The following is a 24,359-nucleotide window of genomic DNA, read 5'->3' as shown; positions in this document are numbered from 1 at the left end:
CTGTGGAATATTTCTGACTCTATTGAGATCCTTCCTCCACTGTCCAATAGCTCCTCGATTCAATAAAAAAATTTACTTATCACTTTTAGATTTTAATTGTTGGTTAATTGTCGATGGGAATTATTGGGATTTTTGGAATTATTTCAGAGGTCCTAAGGAACTCGATGCTCTCGTTTTTGGACATCTTTTTACTATCTTAACAACACCAATACCTGCTAGGAGACTTGCTGAGATTGTCAAGGAGTTTCCGGATCTGGTTGATCTTTGTAAAAGAATCGAGAAGAGGTATTTCCAACGTAGCGAGGATTAGGAGGGGCTCGATTGCTCGAGCTTCAGATACATCGAGATCCGATACATGGACGTTGATAAACCGAAATTTTTGTGTCTAGCTGACAGTAAAAATCAATTTGACTCAACCGGACGTGTCTTCTGTTCAATCATGTGATGAAGATAATTTTTTTTCATTAAAATAACACATTTTTATTATTTGTTTTGCAATTAATTAGAGTTTTTCTCTATTTTATTTTACGAAGTCATTTTATGGAGGCGTTATTTCGGGTCTGAGGGTCGTCTGAAGCTCGTGCAATTGAGTAATTCGTTTAACGTCGATGTTAAAATTGTAGTAAAATATTAAATATATGAGTAATTGTTTAAAAAACAAAAAATCATGGTTTCAGCTTTTTTTCCTTACGTACTATTGAGAACGAGGCGACTAACAGGACGAATCGAGAGCGAGTGGGTAGTGAGGACTGCTTGGACAGTTTGATTGACAATCGTAATGTTAAACTCGAAAAAAAACAGAAGTCCGGATTTTTTTACTTTCCCGTTCTGTAATCCAGACTCATGGCTTTATTTATTTATTTATTTTCGCTGTAATTCTCTAATTTTTTCCTCAAGGATAATTGCGAGATTGAATTTAATCATTGAATGAGTGATGTATGAGAGAAATGTGAAATTAAAGAATTCCGAGGTCAGGATGAAAAAAAAAAACAATTTTTGTACTTTTTTTTACATTTCATATATATTTATAATAGAATTCTAGGTACATAATTGTGTAATGAATATCGACTCAACTAATTAGTCAGTGTAAAATAAAAATCTGTGCGATAAAATGAATTAAGAGCTAGTTGTAAGACTGATACAATAATTGTTTGTAAAAACATCTACAGTTTTTGCCTTTGATATTCCTCATGGGCTTGAAAAATTAAAGCAATCACATTTTTTTAAAATACTCAATTGCATGAGTCATGTAACAAGTCATTCATACCTTACGTTTAACAGTAGTGATTAAATCATCATCTTGAGATACAATAATTCATGTGTTTTGTATATATATTTGTTTATTGTTCCTTGATGGACGTGCGCTAGACTGAGACGTGAAAAATTATCAATAATCCAGAGCATTGCGTCGATTTTTAATAATTGATTAATTTATTGATCATTAATCGTCGAAGGATCAACGATAAAATAAACTAGAAAGTCAATAATTTAATAATTTCAGAATAAGTCAGTGAATTTAAGAACGAGCTAAGACACGCCAATAATTTTTCTCTCAGTTTAGTCTCCAGGGAAGCCGCTATATGGGTCAATTTGTTTACCTATTTCTTACAATTAATCTATTAATTAGTCATTTATTTATTTTCTTCTCAGACGATACAATCCGAGGGATAAAATAATAAGTGACGGAAGAATAACACAATGACTCGACAAAATGGAGCAAAAAATAATTAATTGATATTAATTAATTAATTGAAATCTATTGTGTAAATAATTGCACGGAAAATACCATAGTACGGTGTTCACTGAACTCCACCCGTTTCTACAACTGAAAAATATTAAAAAATATCTCTACAAAATATTATTTGTAAACAATTCCAACAGTTTTTCAATTGATCATGCCCAAAGAAAAAACGGGGACTTGAAGACGTCGGCCAGCCGTTCTCAAATTGTTATTAAAAAATCCTCCACAGTTTTGATCATTTAATTTTGTTCATATCGGCCCAATTATATGAATAATAATCTTACATTTACACGATTGTTTCCTGCACGGGGAAAATAAATTCAATGATCAATTTGATTTTAAAAAATGCTTCTCCCTGTCTCCGAGACAAGTAAATGGCTCAAAGTTGCTTATCATTAGTCAATCGATAAAAGAAAACAGTGAAATAAAGTAGTGAGGGGATAAAAAGTGAAATCAATAGATATTCATCGATATTCCACCGACAATTGTGCCCTCCCCGATATGTCAACACCGACAAAAAAAAATTAATCAGGTGGAAGAAAGCTGAACAATCGAAATTGTTCCCTAATGTGTGGCCTGACATCACCTCCCCAGTGTACTAAATTCTCTAAAAATGGTAGAAGCTTCATCAATTCATTATCAGAGCGATCAGCAAACCAGCTCTCAATGGGAATTCCATTCTCCAATTGATACCCAAAAGCCTGAGGGCTGTTATCAATGATAACAGTCTTAGAAAGATCCCTCCCAAGGATCGACAAATCTTTAATATAATTCCCATTGACGCAGACGCAGTGTTCCCTGAAGAGCCTGTACTTGATGAGCTTTCTGGTAGGATCAAGAAGATTCATGAGCTTATTAGCATAAACCCTCTTGCTAGCAGTGAAGAGAATCACCTCGTAGAGTCCAGCCACGTGCTCCAAGAACTCCCTGAAGAATGGTCTCGTCCTCACGAATACAGTGTACGTGACGTCCTGAAAGACAACAGGAAATCTGAAGGCAGCATCGGATAGCTCCTGGAGGCTGCAGTGAACGAGTGTCTCATCGAGATCAAGGACGAGACTGAATTCAGGACTTGAACGAGTTTTTAGGGGCAACGCTGGACACCTGGCTCTCATAGCTGGTGTCAGTGGTGGCAGATGCTTTATAAAAACGTATGGATCAAAAGGTAGCCAGTCATCCTGGACCTGGGTAACCATTTCACAGCTGTCGACGATCTCCTCGGAGCCAACGTCCATGTACTTGATCTCCTGGTACTCCACGTCCTGATATTTATCATCAAGATTGCCATTGTCGTCAGGTGCGCTGGGAAATTTGAGGGATGATGTGTCCATCGACGAGGCGAGATCGTTGCTCTTTTGAAAATCATTCTCGTAATATTTTTGGGTCGATGACGGGGGGTAGAAAGACCTGGAGAGGGTGGACGAACTCGTGGAAAGTGTCGAGGAAGAGCTGCATGACATAAAGTTGCTGTAGTAGTCGTCCGTCTGTTCAGTTGTGCAGATTGCAGAGTAGTGGAGAGAGAGTATATCGACCACTGATAGAACTGAGTTTTGAGGATTTTCGGTATCCTCGGTGGAGTCCTCTTGGAGGAGACTCGAGAGGTCCTGGCTGGGGTCTAGGGTGCGTGACAGAAGGTCTGTTATTTGTTTGGAAGTGTCCTGGGGATCGGTGGTCTGGGGTTTTGGTAGATTTGGATCATTTTGATGAGTGAAGAGCGTCCAGTTCTCTTTGGATTCTTCTGAGCCCTTCGGTGGATCCTTCGGCTCCTGGCGACGGGCTGGGGTTGACGTCACCATCGAGCGTTTTATCGGTTTGCGAAGACGGGGACCTCGACGTGTTGGTGGGGCTTTGGAGAAGTGGAGGACATTCTCCTTGCAGGCTTCCTTCAGGAGAGAGGGTGGACGACGACGCCAACGGGACAGACGATTACAACGACTCGAGGTGGTGACGCGTTGGCTACTGTTGTTCGCTGCTGGTACCTTGCGAACACCAGCTGTCTGCAGACGGGGAAGCTTTGAGATCGAGGTGATACGACCACGGAGACGTCTACCCACGTGCTCACTTCGCAACCACATCGCGGGACCAATCACTGCTGGAGATTACAATATTTTTTCTTTCTTTTTACATTCTTCTTTACTACTGCCTTCAACAATCCTAATTACAATTGTTGTTACTTCTATTATTTCTATTATTTCTGTTATTTCTATTGTTTCTATTGTCTCTACTGTTTCAGTATTGTTCTACCAGAGAAAGGAAATCCAAAGATAAAAGGGAAAAAGGCTCAGGTGAATTGCAACAGCCGAGGATTGTACAAGTAATTGTTGTTTTTTCTCAATTTCTCATAAAACTTGCACTAGAGATTCGATAAAGCGAAACAAAAAATTAGTGAGTCATGAAAATAAAATAGAATAATTATCGTAAATTTCCCAGTGACAGTTCCAAGGAAAAAAAAAATCTGGATATTTCCCCTCGGCCCCTCGAGTTCTTCTTGTCACCGGTAACCGTCCCCTCGCAAAGTCCATTATCGATTTGCGGGGGTGGTCGACCCAGTCGTCGAGTTCTCCACTCAAAAGCTCCATTTTCCCTCAAACATGAAAATTCTCCCCCATAAAAAAAAACCCGCGAAATTCCCGCCAAACCCCTCCCCCCTGAACTCCCGTAGATGACTCCTCCGGAGGGCAATAAATCAGAATAAAAAAAATCTATGAAAATGGAGCGTTTGAAAGTGGTGTCGCCGACGACAGCAACCGGCGGTTGAGGGGGCGGGAGGGGTGAGAGAGGTAGAGGGGAAGAGTGAAAAAATTCAGACGCAGACGAAAAATCGCGCGAAAACCGATGGACCATAGACCCTCATACCCCGGATTATTCAAATAAATTCAATGACTCACCATTACTTCAGCAGTCCATCAGCATGATAAAACCATTTTCAATGAGCACACGGTGATTATTGAATGCTTAGTGTTGACAAAATAACGCCGCCGATACGCTTACGCTTTTTCCATCCCCCACCCGTTCACCAAACTAAACAAATATGGCGGTTCGGGGGGGGAGAGGACGCTGGAAAGTCACTCCCAGAGTCAAATCAGTCACCAAAAATCACCAAAAATCCTCCACTAATATCCTCTACTAATCAATTTTTTTATTATTTATCGAAAATATTACGAATTTTTATTATTACCGATTAGCTGAGACGCACCTTTGGGGAGAGAGTACTTCCGGTGGCCGACGGCGGGAGTTTTGAAAATGACAAACCAATAATAATGATTATTATGATTATGATTATCAGCATCGTCACCATTATTGTTATTATTATTATTAGTATTATTATTATTCGTGTAATTAAAGAATTGTTGGTGCTGATTGGAGATGGGAATTTTGCGAAATTCGAATAGAAAATGTCCGGTCTATTCTATAAATATATATTTGACACATCGAAGTGGGTCTCGACTAGTGAAATCTTTACACGTCCTAGGGAACACCTGGGGGTTTGATAAATTCAGGATTGATGTGCGATTAATTTGAGGAAATGGATCTCCTGAGGTATCGAAAATTTTTTGTCTATATTTTGACATTTATGGCGTATGCATGGTCGGGTTATGGTACCGGTTTACTTGGCAATCTTCGGGATGCTGTGTTAGCTGCAGAGACAGTCTTTGGAGATTTTTTCCAGAATGCCATCACCGTCGCGAGGAAGATGAAGGACATCCACGAGGTGTTCGATGCGGCTGTCGAGGAAACTTGTGTCTTTCAATGTCCCTCAGGTGAGGAATCATTATGGAATTATTTATTAACCTCAAAATATTTTGAACTAACATTATTAATATTATATCTATTCGATTTCAATTAAATTTATTGCCACAAAAATCCAGAGTAAATCCCTCGTATTAATTCAGTAATTAATTAATTAATTACTTTGAAATGATGATTTTTGTTGCACTTGTTCCATTCCAGGATTGACTCCAAAACCAAATAAAAATCACGTACCCCAGAGCAATGGATGCGGGTCATTAGGAATTGAGGTAATTTTAATATCAAATAAATGAATTCTATTCCTCGTGGATAAAAGAATGTAAAAATAATTTCAAATATCTAGATAAGTTCCGAGTACCTCCCACTTTCTGAAATGACAAAATGCTGTGATCAACACGACATCTGCTACGACACATGCAACAATGACAAGGAAAAATGTGATTTGGAGATGAAACGTTGTTTATACAAATACTGCGAGAGCTATCAGACAACAGGTGTTACAATAGTAAACACCTGCAAAGGAGCTGCTAAGATGTTGTTCACAGGTACAACAGCTCTTGGTTGTAAAAGTTATCTGGATGCCCAGAAAAATGCGTGCTGGTGTGGAGATAAAAAGAGGGATAAGAAGTCAAAGTGGTTCGGAGGTGACGAGCTGTAAAAAAATCCCACAATCTCGAATGCAATCTCTCGATTCAACTCACCGAAGCCCTCTAAACTCCTTGAATGGAAAGCACCTGTTGTAAATAGCCCGTTGTATTTTTTAATTAAAAGAAAAGTGATTTATCAAGTCGAGAGGTAATTAATGATAACTCAACACTTGCAGGAACATTGTTAACATTTTTATTGAGGTCTGTAAGAATGAATAACTAAATTTTCGTAAATCTCAGGTGAATCCCGTTGAGGGGGGCCAGGAGGAACCCCCTGGGGTTGATCTTGTAAGGTATTTCGGTCTTATCGTTCACCTCGACCTTGAATTTCTCCAGGATTTTTATGAGACCAACCTTGGACTGTTGCTTGGCGAAGCGCTCGCCTGAAAATCCAGGAAGTTCAATTATTTGCATTAAAAAAATATCTAAATATCGGATATTGATCCTGAGATCCTGAATTCCTACCGATGCAATTCCGTGGTCCATCCCCAAAGGCCAAAAAACTCATGGGATGTCGAGACTTGAAGGCCTCTTCCGAGAATCTCTCAGGGTTGAATTTCTCTGGGTCGTCGTAGACCTCCGGATCCTTATGAATCCCCATCAACGGTATCATCAACAGTGTATCCTCAGGAATAGTCACATTTGAATTAGAGAAGGTGTAAGGTGCCACAGAGCGTCTCACGAGGATCATCGCGGGTGGATATTTCCTCAGAGTTTCTAAAAGAAAAAAAAACCCATTAAACTCCCAACGAAATCCCCAGGTGAAATCGCAATGACTCACCCTGGAATACCATATGCAAGTACTTCATATTCTTGACGACGTCGTACGTCAATTTTCCCTCCCTCTCCATCACCACCCTGATCTCCTCCCTGAGCCTGTCCTGACAGTCCTGATGCTGGGCCAGCTCGTACAGAGCATTGCTGATTGTCGTCGATGATGTTTCAAAGCCAGCGAGAAAAAAAACGAATAACTGGGACGTCAGGAGTGTATCAGTCAGCTTGACCTCTGGTATTTTCTCAGGATGATCCTGAATCTCGATAATCTGATCGATAAAATCATGCCTGACGATCTTGTTTTTCCTCCGGTGCTCGATAGTCGCCTTCATGGTATTCATGAAGAAATCCGTGAGGTAGTTGTCTCTCATTATTGGCCAGAGGAGGCTGTAAAGCCACGGGGCTCCCTCCCTGATCCTGAACTTCAGGACTTTCTTCCAGTCAAAATTAAAAACGTACTTTCCCATCCTCCTGAACTCACTGTTCTCGTCGTCCATCGCGTGCATTTCAAGGCCAAATGCACACGAACCAATGACATCAGTTGTAAATCTCGCAGTGAGATCCCTGACCTCGATGGAATCACCTTTGCTTATCAATTTATCCACGTACTCCTGGAGATGATTACCGCAGCTCAGGAGGAGATAGAACATGTCCTTGAGTTTGCCTGAGGTAAATGCTGGGGAGAGTTTATTCCTCAGGGGGCGCCATTTCGAGTGCTCCAGGTTGAGGAGATGCTGGGACAGGGGCTCGGCTTTCTCGAAGGTCTTGAGACCGCGATCGGCGAACTTGGAAAAGTCACGGATGAGGATGTCCCTGATGAGATCGAGATCCCTGAGGACTAGGATTGGTCGACGACGAATGAAAATCCCTACCATTGGCTCTTTCGGGTAATCGGTGTAGAAACTCAGGAGCCAGGGACCGATGGAGATCTTGCCGGCCAGCACGTCCTTAAAATTTCCGAGGAGCGGCAGGGGTTTGGGGCCTGGAACTCCTCGATCCTTCCAGAAGGAAAATGTAGAGATCGACCAGTAGTAGAAGATCCCTACCAGGGCTAGCATCGCCACCAGGTAATCCAGGGTCGACATTTTTCATTGAAAATTAAATCAACTCCTGGAATTCTACGCAGATCATCACATAATTGTCTTTTTCAGTTGAAGTTTTTTTCCAGTTCATTACAGACAATTACAAACTTGATAGATCGATTTTTACCGTGTCATTGCAATAAATCTAAGATGACTCTACATTGTATGATGCATTAAAAACATTCATCACTAATTATGTAACGGAAAAAATTGATTAATTAATCATTCAGTCACCAACGATTCCATAAAGTGAGATAGATCGAATTTCTCGATTTTTTTTCAATCGATTCAATTCTATTTTTCAATACAATTTGTGAAAAATCATAATTACAAAATAATTGAAACAATAATACATCGAATTTCGTGATTTAAAAAATTAATCGATTTATCTCGCTTTACACTTGTACAACTGCGTTGTATCAACAATCGTATCGCGAAAACACGAGTGACTAATCGAGACAGGCATTTCCGGTATTCTTGTAGTGTAAAAATTCCGTGCATAAATGAAATGCAAATGTTCGGAAAATGGAGAAAAAATGAAAAATGAAAAATGATGAAAAAAATTGAGGTAAAGATTCAGCTCACATGTTAACACAAGATGCACCAATAAAAAGCACCGCAGTTTCGACGTATTTACGTTACGTCAACTCGATTTATCCAACGGTGTACTCACATCGAGACTCAAGTGTCGACTGTACGTCAAAACTAGAGACCGAGTTTTATCTACTTACTAGTCACTCTCCAATTACGTCCCATTGGCCTTGAATTATTGCAGCAATTTTTTCGTTAACAGGTGAATCAGAAAACCCCAAGATATAAACAAATTATTTATTCACTCCCGAGAGAAATAATACGCCATACAATTACGATCTAATCGCCCAATCAATCCGATAACTTACAGACTCTCAGAATAATTCCATTCTTCGGTGTCAACATGAAAGCCCGATTATTCAGGGTGTACTCCTTATCAGTTTTGTCACAAACATCGATAACAAATCTCTGCAGAAGCTTGACGATGCCTACTTTGGTCTGAATACTTCCAAATCGTGCGCCTGAAATGAAAAAGCCGAAAAATAACCTACGATCCCAGGGGAAGAATTATTGTTGGGTCATTCGAAGAGACCCTTGATTGCAGTACAAAAACTACTGGACAAAGATTTATGACACGCTGGGAAAATAAGTTCCAGAAGAAGAACTAGTTTACAATCGTTTTTCTTTTACTTTTTAGAAGAAAATGCCGACTACGTTGAAATTCGAAGGACGGAGAGGACTCTCCCCTCTCATGTCATAAATCTTAAGCTTTACTCTCAAATTTTCGAGTTAGAATTTTTCTTTTGTGATTACAGTCAGTCCCTGGACAATTCTCCTCGAATACGTGCCCTCCTCGTGTTAATATAGAATAATTAAAGAGTGTGTAATTACCAACGCAATTCCTGGGGCCATCACCGAAGGATAGATACGTCATGGGGTTTCTCGTCTTGACATTATCCTCACTAAAATTATCAGGATTGAATACCTCGGGGTCAGGAAAATACCTGGGGTCCCTCTGAATCGCATAAATCGGTATTAAAATTCCAGTCTTCGAGGGAATGGTGATGTTAGTCCCAGGAAAGGTGTATTCGTCGGCTGATTTTCTCATGAGCATCACCAGAGGTGGATATTTCCTGAGGGTTTCCTTGACGACCATGTCCAGGTACTTCATCCTCTTGATTCCCGCGTACGTGATTTCCCCGTTGTTTATTTCATTTTTTATTTCCTCCCGCAGTTTGTCCTGAATATCGTGATTAATCGCGAGCTCCAGGAGGCAATTGCTGATGGTCGAGGAAGAGGTCTCGAATCCCGCGAAGAAGAAGACGAAGAGTTGTGCTGCTAGGAGGCCATCTGTCAGCTCTACATCATCGATCTGGCTTGGCTCATCCCTGAGGGATCTCAGGAGATCGATAAAATCGTGTCTCGTGATGCCCATCCTCTTCCTGTACTCTATCGTGTCCCGGGTGAGATTAACAAAGAAATTCTGCATCTCCTGATCCCTGAATAATCCACCGATCAGATGGTAGACTGGTGGAGCCATTTCCAACAGGTACATCTTGATCATTGTCTTCCAGCTCGTTATCGTCTGGAGCAAACGCAAACCCATCCTCCGGAAGACGCTGTTCTCCTTCTCCAGGGCATTCGCTTCAACACCAAATGCACAGATACCGATCACATCTGTTGCATATTTTCCTGCAATATCTCGCATGTCGATGCACTCACCGGTGATATCGTCCAGGTATTTCTCCAGGCGATTTGCACACTCGTTCATCAGGTAGAACATGTCCCGGAGTTTTCCTGAGGTGAACACTGGGGACAACTTCATCCTCAGTGGACGCCATCGTTTTGGCTCCAGGGAGAAGAGATGATTCGAGAGAACGTCGTGGGGATCGGTTTTCGTTCCTCGATCCACGAAATTGCTGAAGTCCTTTATGAGGACTGATTTTATGAGCTCCAGGTCGCGAATTATCAGGACGGGTTCACGGTGAGCGTAAATTCCAATTACTGGATCGTTTGGGTACTCGTTGTAGAGATTCTCTAGGAATTTCGCCCAACTGACATTTCCTGTCATCAGGTCCTTCATGTTGCCGAAGAAGAGGATTGGGGAGGGCCCTGATATCCCCAGGGACTTCCAGGTATTGTATTTCTTCACGAAGTAGTAGTAGATTAGGGAGAGAAGGACTAGGATCGTGATGATCCACTCCGTAATACCCAATTCCATTTTTAGACTTTAGAGACGCTGTTTGTGGGGTACGCTATGGACGATAGTTTGCGATGGACTGATCCAGCTACTGCTCGATGATAATTGATATGTGTGATATGAGTCATGAATGGGTATGTAGAGTTTTATATACATGCATCATGTCCGATCGACGGAATTTTCCCGGAAAAATTTCGTTTAGAAGAGTAAAATTAAAAAAAAAAATTTTCTAAGAATATATATAAAAGTTATAAAATATATTATGTATTTTAAATGTATAATGTAAAATTTATCATTTATAGAATTAAAAAACACATAAAATCTATCATTTGTTGATAAATTGATAATTGAAGTGAAAAAAAAATTCATGTTCGTCCCCTAAAAATTCTGGATCGATCCCCTGGGGGTGGGATGAACCCCCGGGGTTGTTAGAGAATTATAAAATTATTAATAAGAGTCGAGAACAAATTGTCGTGTGGTGGTCAGTAAGAAATCCATTAGCAACAAGATTTTCTTCATTGACAACAATTGATATACAAAAACAAAATATTGATGCAACAGTATTCTATAGACTAGACGGTCTAGACTGATACGTGCGACTGATATCGTGATTATTCTGTTATCACTCAAGATATCCAAGATAGCGGATATTTCTAAAGGTCTTTATCAATTTTATTTTATTCTCCACGCGAAGAAACACGAATATCCCCACGATAAGAGTTTATCGGACAAATTCGCGAGATTACAAGAGACTGATAAGAGAATTGGCCTTCAGTTTAATCAAGCCAATCCCCACGAGTGTCAAGAGGAGAGCAAAATAAATCGATTATTCCATTACTCAATCTCTTGAAATGCGAGATTTATTATTCATGAATAATAAATTCACGAATGCACCAGAAGAAAAAATTTGTTTACCAATGCGCAGCATTTTCTAGTGTTTTCTTTTTTCCACAGGTGATAATTATCAGGAAAACACGAGGGCAGTGGATAAATAGTTGGAGTTGGAAAAACTCTCATGTAACGCGAGTGCAATAATAGACAGACCGTGGACTTTGGAATTAACTAGTTGCTCCGACTAAAATGTCAAGTCTAACACTTGACGGTTATCCAACTCTATTTTCACTTTTCCTTCTGATATTATTATCATTTTATTCTCGAAGTGTTCCACGTGGGGATAACTCTTGGAATCTTTACGATTTTTAAAAGATCATTGAATAATTTCTAGTAAAAGGAAAGACCAGTCAAAAATTAAATGTTGGATTTCAAGTTATCAATTTGTCTCGGGATGCGTAGGTTGAGAACAGTGAAAATCGGGGTCATAAACGCCTCCGGATAATTCTGAGGTCAAAGTACCTGGTAGGATGTCATTTTCTGAACGTCAGCACAAATTTTCATTCAATAACAAAAACACCCGACGTCATGCAGTGGGAATTCGTAAATTCATGTGAGAGCGAAATAAATATAATAAAAATCCACATCATCATTATTTCTCCGTTTCAGCCGACGGAGGATGATGAAATCCAGAGGAAGATAAAAGCAGATGTCAAGATCCTAAAAATATCAAGAGAAAAATCACAAACTGAACGAAATGATAAAACGAGGAATCATAGATTTTTCTACATCCCGCCGCCAGTACACAACATGTATCTCGAAAACAACTGATTCTAGTTAAAAATACGAAAAGACTTTTTTCCTCCGGAATTCAATAAGCTACAAAAAACTCCCCTACCACTTCCCCATAAGATCGATAGTTCTCTCGATAAATCAATGTTTACCAAAATTTTTTAATGCACCTTCTCGAAGTTCACCAATTAAGCTTCTCCATGACACCACCAAAACCTGACATATATCTCGAAAACCACTGATTCTAGATAAAATTCCAAAAAGACCTTTTTTTTCCGGAATTCCATAAGCTACAAAAAAGTCCCTAACCACTTCCCGATAGACTTGACAGTTCTCTCGATAAATCGGTAATTACCGGGATTTTTCAATTCACCTTATCCACCTCCACCATTTTGGTGTCTTCAGCTTCTAGAACACAAGAGCCACTCCAAAAAAATCATGGGCTCTCAGCATCTGTCCCCGGAGAAGACCCAACAATTGGCCCCTGACAAATCTGAAACATATGGATAAACAGGGAGTAAAGAGTGGGGGAGTGAAAGAGAGACAGAACCATTGGGTCGATACTAAAAGTAATACAGGGCGAGGCGAGAGTTCAGTTCGACGCAAGAGCTTCTGTCAAGAGGTTCCTACCAACCAAGTACTAAATAAAAATTTAAAAATACTACCTCCCACCGCACATAACAACAAAGTTCCGATAAACACGCGTAAAAACCCGCCAACTGTACACTCCAAGAAAAATTCCATCAAAATAATTTGCAAGAAAAAAAAAAGTATTCACGGGTGCAGGGGGCGTCTCAAGCGCTGAAAAATCGAAGAAAAACAGCAGAATTCAAACGAAATCCCCAGGAGGCAGAGGAATTGTCTGGAAGTGCGAAGGGGTGAAGGATTGGTGTGAAAAGGGTCTCAATAATAATTCCAGGGGACGGTAAATCGATTGACATGTAGAGAAAGGTCACAGAAATCAATCCGGAAGTTAAACAGGTTTTTTCTTACGGGTTAACTAATCAGTGAACAACTGGTAATTTCACATTGAATTATTATCAATCACGCAAACTGGCTCCGGAGGTGAGGATTAAACAAATTGGAATGAGGGAGGATCTCTTGTCCATAATTCGACACACTAGCAGCGATCATTTTTCTGAAGAGCTTTAGCCGATAAATTTTAAGAGAGGTGGATTATTTCGTTTGTTTTTCATTTTTCGTTGAATTTTTATTTCATCATTCAATTTATGGAGACGTAATTCGGTCAATTGAGCTGCGGTTAACTGTGATAGATTATAAATTCAGTGTTGTAATCGTTTATTTGACGGAGATTCAGTAAAAACGGATCGTGAGAATAAATTTTTTACTGGGCTTGACGCCGACGAGGTGATGCCCTGGGTTGCAGCCTGCCTTGATCTTCTTGTTGGGCCCATTATTGGGTATTGCATTGTTATAAGAAGATTGGCACTTCAGGCTGGAATTATTCAGGAAGAAGTGACTGATTCTGACAAGAAAATGGCACCTTGCGCTGAGGAAAAACGAGGTAAGTGACAATAAATCGATTTTCGTAATCATCATCGATATATCTCGAGAACTGTCGATCTCACGGGGATGTGCCATAAGACTTTTTTCTAGATCATTGAATTCCCGATAAAAAATGTCTTTTGATGTTTTCTCGTGGTGTCGATAGTTCTCGAGATAAATCGATACTTGAGGGAGTAATTGATATTCCATTATTGCTAGTTGTTAATGGGGCTTTCAGTCGCATTGCCACTCGATCTTTGTTAATATTCATTAAAATATTGCATTATTGATGAATAATTATCCTCATTATCATGAATGAGGTAATATAAATATTTATGACTGGTATCTCGTTGAAATTCATTATTCTTATCTGAGAGTCGTGCCCCAAGCGTCAACAACATTGAATTCTCTTTCAAGAGTACAATAGTCGAGAGATATCTCATTACGTTACCATAAATGAAAGTACAGACCCCCCTGGGCAGCCAATAAACGTCCAGTATAGTAATGAGTCTAGACTTTTCACGATAGCTTATCGTACCGTCGCCCAACCGTCTGTTAATCGAAATTCATTGTAATAAATTCTAAGTTTGGAATTGTTTTTCCAAGATCAGGGAATAATTATTCACTCGACTCTATTATTTTTCACTTGAATACGTACTTGCTGTCAGCTGCGAGCGATAGAGATATCCAAAATAGTGTAAGACCTCGAGAACACCTGTTCAATAAAAACTCTCTCTTCATTCCCCTTTTTTTTCTTTATTTCCCAAAAAACCGGTTTAATCCGGAATTTAATGGTAGAGTCAGGCCCCCCAAGACCCAGCCAATCCGAGACGAGAATTTTTCGGGAATTTCGAGGCGCGTAAAAATATCGTCAACAGATACGCGAAAAAACGTCCTTGAGCCAATAAAGATAGACTCATGTCTGATTGAATAATTGAAAAACCATCGATTTTACGGGAAAACATGAAAAGGTCTTTTTTCTCCGGAATTCAATCAGCTGCAAAAAAGTCCTGAACGTCTTCTCCGTCAAGCGAATAGTTTTTGATATAAATAAATAATTAGCAACAGTCGTCAATTGGGTTCGTCATGAATTACGGAGTGCTTTTTTGTTATCAATAAATTAGGTAATATTATTGATAAATCACTGGACTTTGTCCTCGTAGATTGCCCTATGGTTCATGAACCTCTGACAACTCGAGAGGAATTCATGTCTTTTATTCATTCGTTCTGATTGAATCCAATTATTGACAGTGAGAATTGTTCGATATTGGGACTCGATCGCTTCAATACTCGAATGCCAATATTCAATTGGCCTGTCCCACACGTGTATCCACCTGATAACAAGCTTTCAATCACCAGAGGAAAACGAAAACGTGTCGGACTGACGTCATCTACTTGGTGCATAAATCGATTACTCCAGACGATATCTATCGCTCCGGAAAATGCATGAAGCACTTCTGATTGAGCGAGAATAATTTTTCGATTTGATTTTCGCTAGAAACTCGGTTTTCCTCAACTCAACTTTCCGATCAGTAAAAAATTATCGATCTTCCGTATATCGATTCGCGGAGAATCGATCTTTTTCGATTTTTCTTCCGATTTTTCCCCACCGAAATTTCAAATTTGGGAAAAAAATCGAACCGCGAAAATCGATTTAAAGACCACGAAAAATATCGACGGTTAAGATCGATACATTCGGAAAATCAATTAAAAAAAAAAATCTCTTTTTCCGCAACTCGTAATACAAAATTCGTTAAAAAATATCGATCCTTGAAAATCGATTAATATCGAGTAAAAAATCGATTTTAGATCGAAAAATACTAGTCTGAGAAACCAGATATCGAGAATATCGAGATGATAAAGATAGACTTTATTTCTCCTGATATGACGACATGATTCATTTCCACGGCAAAATATTGACACAAAAGTGAATTTTTCAATTCTAGAGAAGTGCTTCGATTATTTTTTATGAAGACCTCCAACTGACGTATCGATTACCGCCCATAGAGACAGATAAAGCCAGGGCTTATCATTGAATTGTGTCAGGGTATTAATGACCTCGATTTTCCGGATTTTCTCGCATCAAGAGCTGACGAGTCGATTGGAAATTTCTCCGTGTTTTTAAAATCAATTATCAATCTCAATTAACTCTATCAAAAAACTATTTTAATTCTACTAAAAAAAAACATTAAAACGCTTCCTCAAAAATCGAAAAATGATCCCTCAAAAATGATCTTTCAAAAATCATCTCTGGCATCGCTGATCACGCAGTCGTCTGATGATCCAGGAATTTAAATAGATCACGCGATTCAGCGAATATTAATTCCCAAGAATTTCCACAGTTCAAAAAGTGGCGGTCAATGAAATTTACTCACTTTCCTCATCATGCGATGATCAATTTATCAACCTACGTCACATCTATTTAAAACCCATGGGTTTTTAATAATTCATTGGATGATTGAGGGAATAAATTGACATTAGTCTCGGAAAGGGTCGCAAGGTGTTCAATTCCGCATGCGCGATATCAATTAATTTAGCGCAAAAATAAAATTAAAAGACACTTGCTATTCCGGAAGTTTTACCGAGTAATTATGCCTTGGAGACATCCGTTTACGTATAATAACACTCGATTCTTCATTTTCATCGTTGTTTTTTCCGCTGACTCGTATTGTTCTTCATTTATTAACTCTCACGAACGGAAAGGTCAGACAATACGAATTCAAATACCCGGAAATATCGGAAAATAATTTTTTCCACCGGGAAAATATAATTCCCAGAATATTTTTCTGCATTTAAAAATGGAAAATTCGAACTAGTGCATGAGTAATGAAGGAAAACTCAGCCAAAATTCGAGTACAAAGTGCATTAATAATTTCTGAAAATAGAAATATCGGAAAATAATTTTTTCCACAGGGAAAATATAATTCCCAGAATATTTTTCTGCATTTAAAAATGGAAAATTCGAACTAGTGCATGAGTAATGCAGGAAGACTCAGCCAAAATTCGAGTACAAAGTGCATTAACAATTTCTGAAAATAGAAAAATCACAATTGCGACATTTTCATGAGTGTCTCTCAGTGAATCGCAAACATTTCCGGCAGCAAGACGTACTATCTCTGGAGGAAAATCATTCAATCAATAAATTAATTACTCAGAAATCATGTGCATCATTGGTATTGTCTTTTCCTTAATTATTTAACAACGAATTCGTCATTCCATTAATTTGCAACGACCTTCAGACTCGTTTAACTCATTAAATAATATTTGCACGAGTCATTAGTGTCCACTGACATGTTTGCGATGGATTTTCAGTCGTTTATTATCACTGACGTGGGAATTTTAATCGCTACGAGAGATTCGTTTGTGCTAATTGTTTTGTTTATGATTTTAACGAAATTCTTTTGGTGTTTCAGAGGCTGGGGGTGATTCAGGAGTGAGAAAATCGGGGACCACTAAATCCCCGAGGAAATTCTCTGGAGTTGTGATAGCGACATCCGGACTTCCGGCCCGTGGAAAATCCCACGTCGCCCAGAGTCTGGCCCGGCGCCTGAATTGGAACGGCGAATCCGCAAAAGGTGAAAAACCATTCCAATTGTTAAACAATATTAATATTGTTTAATCTCTGGTTTTTGAAACAATTTTATGAATTTTTTACTGATTATTCATTTTTTTCCGGATTTTTTTTTTCAATTAAAAACAATTATAAATCAATTGTAAATTTAATAATCTGGAAATAATGAATACGCGCTGATATTTACGTTGATGTACGTCGTAATCACTTGTTAGATTTTCCACTCTCAATCGAGTGCCAAATATCTTCGATATTGTTTATTTGAATGGTATAATGATTAAATCTAAGACGACTAATTGCGTCAAATGAATAATTGGCACTCGGTGGCCTCAACGTGGATCGTATTATCGACTTGCGTAAGTCATGGACTCGCCATTTTTTTTTAATCATTGAAACCCGCTGAATTCGCAATTTATAAATGCAAAACACTCGCAAATGACGAGTCGTAAGCGAAAAATGAAAGGAGAGACAGATTAGAAAGCAAAAGCCAGAGCAAAGTAAAAGTCCATGAGATGAATAAATAGTTTCCTGAAAACCCGATAAATAATAAAATCCATGAGTCATGAAAATCTCAATGCCAATTGCTCGAGGGAGAGAAGTCCAAGAACTCTCGAAATTCCATAAATCCTATTCTTCTCACTCCACTCTTGTAAAATAATTTATAAATTAAATAAAAATCCTTAAACAAATTCTGTTCAACGCCCTCAAAATTTGTTAATGATTTTTTCTCTCAAAATCACTTGTTAATTTTTCATTTTTTTTTAAATCAGTGATGCGTGTCAGTGATTATCGCCGTAAGAAGCTCGAGCTTTACGGTACACACGAGCTTTTCCGACCAGATCATGCAGCCAACTCAGCCCTGAGGTCATTGGCAACCCGAGACGCAATGCACGACTGCGCCGGATGGTTGGCATCAGGAAATACCGTAGCAGTAAGTAATCCCTGGGTAAATAAAAAGAAAATTCATGAAGATAATCTGATTGCCATATTTTTATTTGTCAAACAGATTCTGGACGGTTGCCTGGTGAGGAAGGATCAGCGAGCCGAGGTATTTGATTACTTCAATAATCAGCTGGGCTACCGTGTCCTCTTCATCGAGTGCACCTGCAGCGATGATGATGCCCTGGAGCGTAATTACGCCGAGGTAATACGTTACAGTGTTGATTATGCTGGAATGGATCCAGTGGCTGCTGCTGAGGATCTCAAGCTCAAGGTTGACCACTACGTGATGGCTTATGAGCCCATGGATGAGAAGAACTATCCCAGAATCACTATTGATACTGTTACCATGGACATTCGTGCTCACAAGGTCTCGGGTCATGTTGAGTCTAGTGTACTTGGATATCTTGGCAGTATCACCGCTCAACCGCACACACTCTATTTCTCTCGGGTGAGATATTTTTTTATTAATTATTATTATAAAATTTCCCTGATTAATAACTTGACTGAAATCGCTTTTTCCCATTATTTTACAATTTCGTTTTTCACGTAATAAGTGAAATATCCAGGAATTTGGGAAAACTATTGATTTTAGGAACAAATATGAAAAGACCTTTATCTTTGGAAATTTAATTACCTAGAAAAAAGTCCTCGGAGGTTTTGACCTCGAATCGATAGTTCTCGGGATAAATTGTGATTATGAAAGTGTTGACTTGGGATTTGGTTTTTTAATTTGTTGCAGTTTTGGGGACTAAATTGTTTATTTATTTCAGCATGGGGAAAGCGAGTACAATGTTCTTGGTAAAATTGGAGGAGACGCCGTACTGAGTGCACGTGGTGAACGTTATGCCCAGGCCCTTGCCTCCCGAATAAATTCAATGCACATACCAGACCTTCGAGTATTGACCAGTCGTCTGCGACGCACTATTGCAACAGCCAGAAGTATCGAGGCACCTCAGGAACACGTGGCAGCTCTCAACGAGCTCGATGCAGGTGTCTGCGAGGGTCTGTCCTACGAAGAGATGCAGGAGAACTACCCACAAGTGAGTTTTCCTCAATAATCAGTCAAGCTCCCAAGAAAACATTTTTTTTACTTGCCAATCACTGAAACTTTCCTCCCCACGAAAAGACGTAGTGTAATTCACATGAACTGTAACACAAACAAAAAATATCTAGAGCATGACTTGACCTCTGGTACTGATAAAAAAAAATGAGGGATGTGTTATTCTCGATTGAACAACACGTGTCATGTGAATGACTATCAAATGATAATTGACGTTCATGAAACAATTCCTCAATGGAAACTCGTTATTGACGAGCGGAGGAAACAGTAATTTGTTGCAATAAAACGTGTTGTTTGATATTTATCCAGGAGTTCGCATGGAGAGATCAGGATAAATTGCGTTATCGTTACCCCTGGGGTGAGAGTTACGTGGACATAATGCAACGAGTCGATCCAGTCCTAGCAGAGCTGCAGCAATCGAATAACGTCCTCGTGATATCTCACCAGGCAGTGCTACGTTGTCTCATTGGCTTTTTCCTCGATAAAAAACCCGAGGAGCTGCCCTACATGGAGGTACCCCTCCACACGATCCTTCGTATCAGCAGTTATGGCTTTGAATATCGCCTCGAGTTCATTAAATTGCCCATTGAGTGTGTCAACACAACGCGCACTAAACCAAAGAACTGCAGTGCAAATCGCACTGCTGATGATGCACTGATCACTGTACCAGCTCACTACGATATACCTGATCCATGGAGAAATCCTGGCAGTGGTCCAACGCTTGTTCAACAACACTGAGGGATATTCAACGAGGAGGAGACGTCACCATCCACGTCATCCTCTTCATCTTCGGTTTCATCGAGCAAAATCATCAAGAATTTGAAGAAAATCATTTGATTGGTCGGTTTTTAATGCTGATAACACACCCTGATCCCTCAATAATTTCTTTTCAATAGCTTTTAAGGTATTTAAGGTACTTATGATTCGTTCATTTAATCTTTTATTATTCGTGCCTAAATGTCACTAAATGCAGCTGAAACCTAAAAATCAGTGAATGAATATAAAGTTTATTGGCATGACTGAGTAGAATAGACTGTGAATGTGGGGGAATGAGTGATGATTATTCTGCATTTTATACGTTTTTTTTTTTGACGATGATTTGAGATTTTAAGGGAAATTCAAAGCTGAATCATTGAATCAGAAATTGCAATTTTTTACACAGCACAATTGATTAATTAATTCACATGTTGATTCGTTGAATGAATTTATGGTTAATATATATTTTAGGGGGAGTCTTTAGGGCTCTCGTTCGACCGCATAAACAGCATAATATCGTCGTAATTAGGGGGTAAAGCTTTTTAAAATCGAGGGACAACTAATTGTGTCGTTGTTCTGCATAAAACAATTAGACTCTGTCAATGTGTCTTTGAAAATACGGATATAAGGGATAAATAATGTACCTGTAGTCTCACATTTCGGTTCAGCGTTTCATGCCACTCATTGCGAGGGATTTTTCCAGATTTTAATTCTTTCGATTCAATCGTAAATCAGATGTTTCAAGTATTTTTATTTTACGCGGAGATCCTAGACGATAAGAACAGAAAATTATTAACTAGCCCGAGGTGATCAGAATATTTAGAGATTAGTTGGTGAGACCTTATGATTAAGTCATAGAGAGTAATTGCATAATGCGATGTTTTTTTTATTGTCATATATATGAGGTATAATAAATAATTTTTTTACATGAATCGAGAGTAAATTTTTCTCTCCTTTGAATGTTTAATTTAATATTCATTTGAAAATATTTTTATCTCTCATTTTGTCGACTAGATGTAAATATTTTGTGACTAGAAATATTTTTTAAATTGCGGTGTGACTAGGATGATTGGAATGTTTGAATCTGGAATTACAGTTTCATTAATTTGTATGTGTAATCCCGTTGTTTAATTGCGAGATGGAGATCGAGACCTCGAAGCATTCGCGAACGAATTTCGTAGTCGCTGGTGAGGGAATCTCTCTCACGAGTTCTGTCGATTCTTCTGACAGTTTTTTCGATCTGGGGGAGGGATTTAACTGATGTCTTCATGAAGTCCAGGGCGATTTTGCGGCAGGTGTCGTAACCGGAGAGTTGGATACTCTTTTCACGATTTTTAGTCAATTCTGGGGGGTCACGACGAGTCGCACGTTCGATTATTGATGGAACTGATGAGGAAGAGCCTGGGAGGTCCTTGAAGACCCTCGTCAGGACGTCACGCATCACACCCTCGTCGGTATCAGAATCTCCTGGGAATTTTATATCAATTATACTAATAATAATTATCATATTGAATAAAATTTAATTTCTAAATTTTTAATTGCATACCAGTTTCACTGGAATTACCAGCGAAATATGTATTGTCATTCACAGCTCTTTGCAGTTCTAATACTCTCGCTAAAGCTAATTGCAAGTACTCTCTCGTATTCGGCCCCTGCAATTGCAATAAAAAAATTCATAAACAAAATATGTGGTAAATAATGATTTTTTACTACTGGAAAATTTGATGGTGAATCGGAAAAAATTCACTTGCCACTCAGAGAAAAAATATTCATTGATTTATTCTGGACTATCGAGTCCCTCTGGAAATCGAATGTAAAATTTTTAAAATCATTACCACTTGCTCGTCTGACGTTTTAATCTTCTTCGTCTGGGCTTCCTCTTCGAAAAGACAAGGCGCCTGAAACGAATTCATCAACAATGATTAATAATGAATAATTAATAGTAAACAATTAATTTTAAAAAATTCCAGAAAATTTCGGAATTCCAGAAAATTTCGGAATTCCAGAAAATGAAAAAACTCACAGAATTTGATCGCTTCATTTTTTCCACCGGTAAAACTATCACTTTTTTTCACTTTTTCACAATTTTTCACTTGTTCTATTATTATAATAAAAAACTGTGTAAATAATAAATTAAAATAGTATTGAAAAGCGGAATAAAGGATTTTTTAGAGGTGATTCTTTGGTGGAAGTTGAAGGTTGAACCTGGTGGAACCGTTGGTAAAGTAATTGTGTTTCCAACGGGGGTGAGACGTGTGCCCGCTGTACCCCCTCTACACCCTAGGAAATCTCACCCCCTCGACAGCTGCAGAAGCAGAGCGTGCCGTTTTATTTCCAACCGTCGAAAACCCTCTGTGCAGATGGATTGTATTACATCTACACACTGTCCAGGTTGATAGGTTCTTGTCCCTCTGCATCTGTCAATTTTATCTTTAAAACGCAATTATCCAAAGTCAATCTAAATTATTTCGCTCATTACAAAGTGCAAATTCACAAGTGCGTTTTTTACTCGGTCAGTTTTCAGCCGATATCTAGGAATTGAAGGGAGATAGCAGATTTTTTGTATTCACATTTTTTATTGGTAAAGATTAGAGCTATAAAAAAGGTGGTTATGGAAATATCGATATCTTTCTTCAATTTCGAGATATTGGCTAAAAATCTGAACGAGAAAAAAATGCACTTATGGTAGTTTATCACTTCGCAACAGAATTTTCTCCAATTCGTTTCCGATTTATCCCGAGAACTATTGGCCCAAGGTAAAAGTGTTAGAAGACTTTTTTCTAGCTGATTAAATATCCGAGAGAAAAGGTCTTTTTATATTTTCTCATAAAATCAATGGTTTGGAGGATAAATCGATGTTTGTGACAGCCGTAAAATTCAATTTCTTATTTCACTGATAAATTACTCAATTCCCTACGGAAATTCAAGGAAAAGTCGCAAATATCCTAGATAACGGTCTTATCACCACTAATTATTCTCGAATTCTCGACGTTTACTTCGAAGGTCGTAAAAGTCTCATTACCTGCGTTCTTATCACGGAAACACGAACAATGCGAAGTGAAAACCGAGGAAATGCATTAAAACGAAAAGTATTTTGCAACAGTAAAAACAATCGTATAATTACCGATTTTTATTCATAATTTTAACATAAGTCCATACAACAAAACCCATTAATCATTCGGATCATTAACAGAAAAATTTTAATTACTTTAATTTAATTTTTTTATTCATTTAATTTAATTTTAAAAAATTTAGTTTAATTTCAATTTTAAAAAAACAACGGTAAATTAAAATGTAACTGAATTTTTTGTTTTCTGCACATGGAAAAATAAATTTCTCTCGCCAAATATATTTACTTACCACGAGCAAATACTTTCGTAAGACTTGGGTAATATATTTATTAGTGGATAGTAAATGTATTTGAGGAATTTATTTACAAGGTGTAATTACAGGAATCCGGCGACACCTCGAAGAACTGTTGATGCAGTCCTGAGGGGAAAAGCGATTATTCCCCCGATAACGGGAAATCGTCCTAAAATCGAGGATATAAATCCGCCATTGCTCCCAGTATTTCCTCCATTTCCACCGGTTCCTCCATTATTCTGAGCTGAAGAATCGGAAAAATAGAAAATTCTTCGAAGAAAATGAAAATTTAATCCGATAATTCTTGAATCCTGGAATACTCACCGCTGACTTCGATCAAATAAAAGCACCCGATGAAAATCCCGAGGACGATAAGAGCCTTGACTTCAGCCATTTCGAAATGATAATAGATGTTGTCAGAAGTATCGCGAAATTCGGAGTGAGGATCTATGACCAACTGGCCATTAATTTATGCTAGTCCATCGGTGATAAGACACCGGTTAACAAAAAAAAAAAAAAAAACAAGTCCACATACGCAATTAGATATGAGTTATCAGAAAAATTGTTTGCCATCCCGGCATTGCCCAGGAGTAATTACACCTAGAAGTAATTACAATTCCGGGGTTGAAATAAAAATTCTCAAAAAAAATCGACTGGAAATTTCGGAATTAAAAAAAAATTACAGTTGATTAATTAATTAATTAACGAGGGATAATTGATGGGCGCAATTGACGTAATGCGATGGATTAATTGATTGCGGAATTGGGACGTGGAAATGGGAATTGATTTTGGATGGGGAGAAGAAATAAAATT

The 24,359-nt window shown here is 38.5% G+C and overlaps 7 protein-coding genes across 9 annotated transcripts in view; 3 read left to right on the top strand and 4 right to left on the bottom strand.

Moving 5' to 3' along the window:
* Positions 1 to 915, top strand: part of LOC105265667 (metaxin-2) — a 2,106-nt gene extending 1,191 nt beyond the window's left edge. Inside the window, exons 3-4 of the mRNA XM_011303280.1 lie at positions 148 to 285; positions 678 to 915. Of these exons, the coding sequence (XP_011301582.1) occupies positions 148 to 285; positions 678 to 834 (295 nt within the window). The 3' untranslated portion in view covers positions 835 to 915. The remainder of the gene's footprint in view (positions 1 to 147; positions 286 to 677) is intronic.
* A 50-nt stretch (positions 916 to 965) lies between these two features.
* On the bottom strand, positions 966 to 4,790 carry LOC105265666 (CTD small phosphatase-like protein 2). Of its 2 annotated transcripts, none has more exons than XM_011303279.1 (2): positions 4,630 to 4,790; positions 966 to 3,830 (listed from the first exon to the last, which is right to left on the bottom strand). In XM_011303279.1, the coding sequence occupies exon 2, from the start codon at positions 3,814 to 3,816 to the stop codon at positions 2,266 to 2,268; it is 1,551 nt and encodes a 516-aa protein (XP_011301581.1). In that variant the 5' UTR covers positions 3,817 to 3,830; positions 4,630 to 4,790; the 3' UTR covers positions 966 to 2,265. The 2 variants fall into 2 exon arrangements, with proteins under 2 accessions (XP_011301581.1, XP_011301580.1); XM_011303278.1 differs by having other exon boundaries at positions 966 to 3,833; positions 4,630 to 4,787.
* Positions 4,791 to 5,088: 298 nt separating this feature from the next.
* GXIVsPLA2 (phospholipase A2 group XII) lies at positions 5,089 to 6,278 on the top strand. Its single transcript, XM_011303277.1, has 3 exons — positions 5,089 to 5,502; positions 5,693 to 5,760; positions 5,835 to 6,278. Exons 1-3 carry the CDS (start codon positions 5,268 to 5,270, stop codon positions 6,147 to 6,149), a joined length of 618 nt encoding a protein of 205 aa, XP_011301579.1. The 5' UTR covers positions 5,089 to 5,267; the 3' UTR covers positions 6,150 to 6,278.
* Positions 6,279 to 6,308: 30 nt separating this feature from the next.
* Positions 6,309 to 8,713, bottom strand: LOC105265664 (probable cytochrome P450 6a14). The gene is made up of 4 exons (XM_011303276.1): positions 8,580 to 8,713; positions 6,920 to 8,030; positions 6,604 to 6,855; positions 6,309 to 6,521 (listed from the first exon to the last, which is right to left on the bottom strand). The coding sequence occupies exons 2-4, from the start codon at positions 7,995 to 7,997 to the stop codon at positions 6,358 to 6,360; spliced, it is 1,494 nt and encodes a 497-aa protein (XP_011301578.1). The 5' UTR covers positions 7,998 to 8,030; positions 8,580 to 8,713; the 3' UTR covers positions 6,309 to 6,357.
* A 95-nt stretch (positions 8,714 to 8,808) lies between these two features.
* LOC105265663 (probable cytochrome P450 6a14) lies at positions 8,809 to 10,913 on the bottom strand. Its single transcript, XM_011303273.1, has 2 exons — positions 9,417 to 10,913; positions 8,809 to 9,046 (listed from the first exon to the last, which is right to left on the bottom strand). Exons 1-2 carry the CDS (start codon positions 10,744 to 10,746, stop codon positions 8,877 to 8,879), a joined length of 1,500 nt encoding a protein of 499 aa, XP_011301575.1. The 5' UTR covers positions 10,747 to 10,913; the 3' UTR covers positions 8,809 to 8,876.
* A 2,011-nt stretch (positions 10,914 to 12,924) lies between these two features.
* LOC105265662 (6-phosphofructo-2-kinase/fructose-2,6-bisphosphatase-like) lies at positions 12,925 to 21,115 on the top strand. Of its 2 annotated transcripts, none has more exons than XM_011303271.1 (6): positions 12,925 to 13,873; positions 17,268 to 17,429; positions 18,196 to 18,356; positions 18,432 to 18,815; positions 19,138 to 19,407; positions 19,737 to 21,115. In XM_011303271.1, exons 1-6 carry the CDS (start codon positions 13,720 to 13,722, stop codon positions 20,163 to 20,165), a joined length of 1,560 nt encoding a protein of 519 aa, XP_011301573.1. In that variant the 5' UTR covers positions 12,925 to 13,719; the 3' UTR covers positions 20,166 to 21,115. The 2 variants fall into 2 exon arrangements, with proteins under 2 accessions (XP_011301573.1, XP_011301574.1); XM_011303272.1 differs by lacking the exon at positions 12,925 to 13,873 and adding an exon at positions 16,930 to 17,027.
* A 29-nt stretch (positions 21,116 to 21,144) lies between these two features.
* Positions 21,145 to 22,235, bottom strand: LOC105265660 (uncharacterized). Its single transcript, XM_011303270.1, has 4 exons — positions 22,207 to 22,235; positions 22,019 to 22,081; positions 21,730 to 21,835; positions 21,145 to 21,650 (listed from the first exon to the last, which is right to left on the bottom strand). Exons 1-4 carry the CDS (start codon positions 22,222 to 22,224, stop codon positions 21,274 to 21,276), a joined length of 564 nt encoding a protein of 187 aa, XP_011301572.1. The 5' UTR covers positions 22,225 to 22,235; the 3' UTR covers positions 21,145 to 21,273.
* Between the last annotated feature and the right edge of the window lie 2,124 nt (positions 22,236 to 24,359).

This window comes from Fopius arisanus, unplaced genomic scaffold (assembly GCF_000806365.1).
Source record: "Fopius arisanus strain USDA-PBARC FA_bdor unplaced genomic scaffold, ASM80636v1 scaffold00031, whole genome shotgun sequence".
Lineage (NCBI taxonomy): Eukaryota > Metazoa > Arthropoda > Insecta > Hymenoptera > Braconidae > Fopius > Fopius arisanus.
The sequence above is the reverse complement of the archived record's forward strand: the minus strand, read 5'-3'. Positions and strand labels throughout refer to the sequence as shown.

What these genes read in the sequence shown, in the direction of transcription:
- LOC105265662 (XM_011303271.1), top strand. Translation starts at nt 13,720, where the DNA reads ATGCCCTGGGTTGCAGCCTGCCTTGATCTTCTTGTTGGGCCCATTATT. An exon ending in TTGCGCTGAGGAAAAACGAG is followed by an intron (nt 13,874 to 17,267) that starts GTAAGTGACAAT and finishes TTGGTGTTTCAG; the next exon opens with AGGCTGGGGGTGATTCAGGA. An exon ending in TGCAGGAGAACTACCCACAA is followed by an intron (nt 19,408 to 19,736) that starts GTGAGTTTTCCT and finishes ATATTTATCCAG; the next exon opens with GAGTTCGCATGGAGAGATCA.
- LOC105265664 (XM_011303276.1), bottom strand. Translation starts at nt 7,997, where the DNA reads ATGTCGACCCTGGATTACCTGGTGGCGATGCTAGCCCTGGTAGGGATC. An exon ending in CTTGCATATGGTATTCCAGG is followed by an intron (nt 6,856 to 6,919) that starts GTGAGTCATTGC and finishes TTTTTCTTTTAG; the next exon opens with AAACTCTGAGGAAATATCCA. An exon ending in TGGACCACGGAATTGCATCG is followed by an intron (nt 6,522 to 6,603) that starts GTAGGAATTCAG and finishes CTGGATTTTCAG; the next exon opens with GCGAGCGCTTCGCCAAGCAA.
- LOC105265666 (XM_011303279.1), bottom strand. Translation starts at nt 3,816, where the DNA reads ATGTGGTTGCGAAGTGAGCACGTGGGTAGACGTCTCCGTGGTCGTATC.
- GXIVsPLA2 (XM_011303277.1), top strand. Translation starts at nt 5,268, where the DNA reads ATGGATCTCCTGAGGTATCGAAAATTTTTTGTCTATATTTTGACATTT. An exon ending in TGTCTTTCAATGTCCCTCAG is followed by an intron (nt 5,503 to 5,692) that starts GTGAGGAATCAT and finishes GTTCCATTCCAG; the next exon opens with GATTGACTCCAAAACCAAAT. An exon ending in GCGGGTCATTAGGAATTGAG is followed by an intron (nt 5,761 to 5,834) that starts GTAATTTTAATA and finishes TCAAATATCTAG; the next exon opens with ATAAGTTCCGAGTACCTCCC.
- LOC105265660 (XM_011303270.1), bottom strand. An exon ending in AAACGTCAGACGAGCAAGTG is followed by an intron (nt 21,836 to 22,018) that starts GTAATGATTTTA and finishes TTGCAATTGCAG; the next exon opens with GGGCCGAATACGAGAGAGTA. An exon ending in TGGTAATTCCAGTGAAACTG is followed by an intron (nt 21,651 to 21,729) that starts GTATGCAATTAA and finishes TAAAATTCCCAG; the next exon opens with GAGATTCTGATACCGACGAG.
- LOC105265663 (XM_011303273.1), bottom strand. Translation starts at nt 10,746, where the DNA reads ATGGAATTGGGTATTACGGAGTGGATCATCACGATCCTAGTCCTTCTC. An exon ending in TGGCCCCAGGAATTGCGTTG is followed by an intron (nt 9,047 to 9,416) that starts GTAATTACACAC and finishes TTTTCATTTCAG; the next exon opens with GCGCACGATTTGGAAGTATT.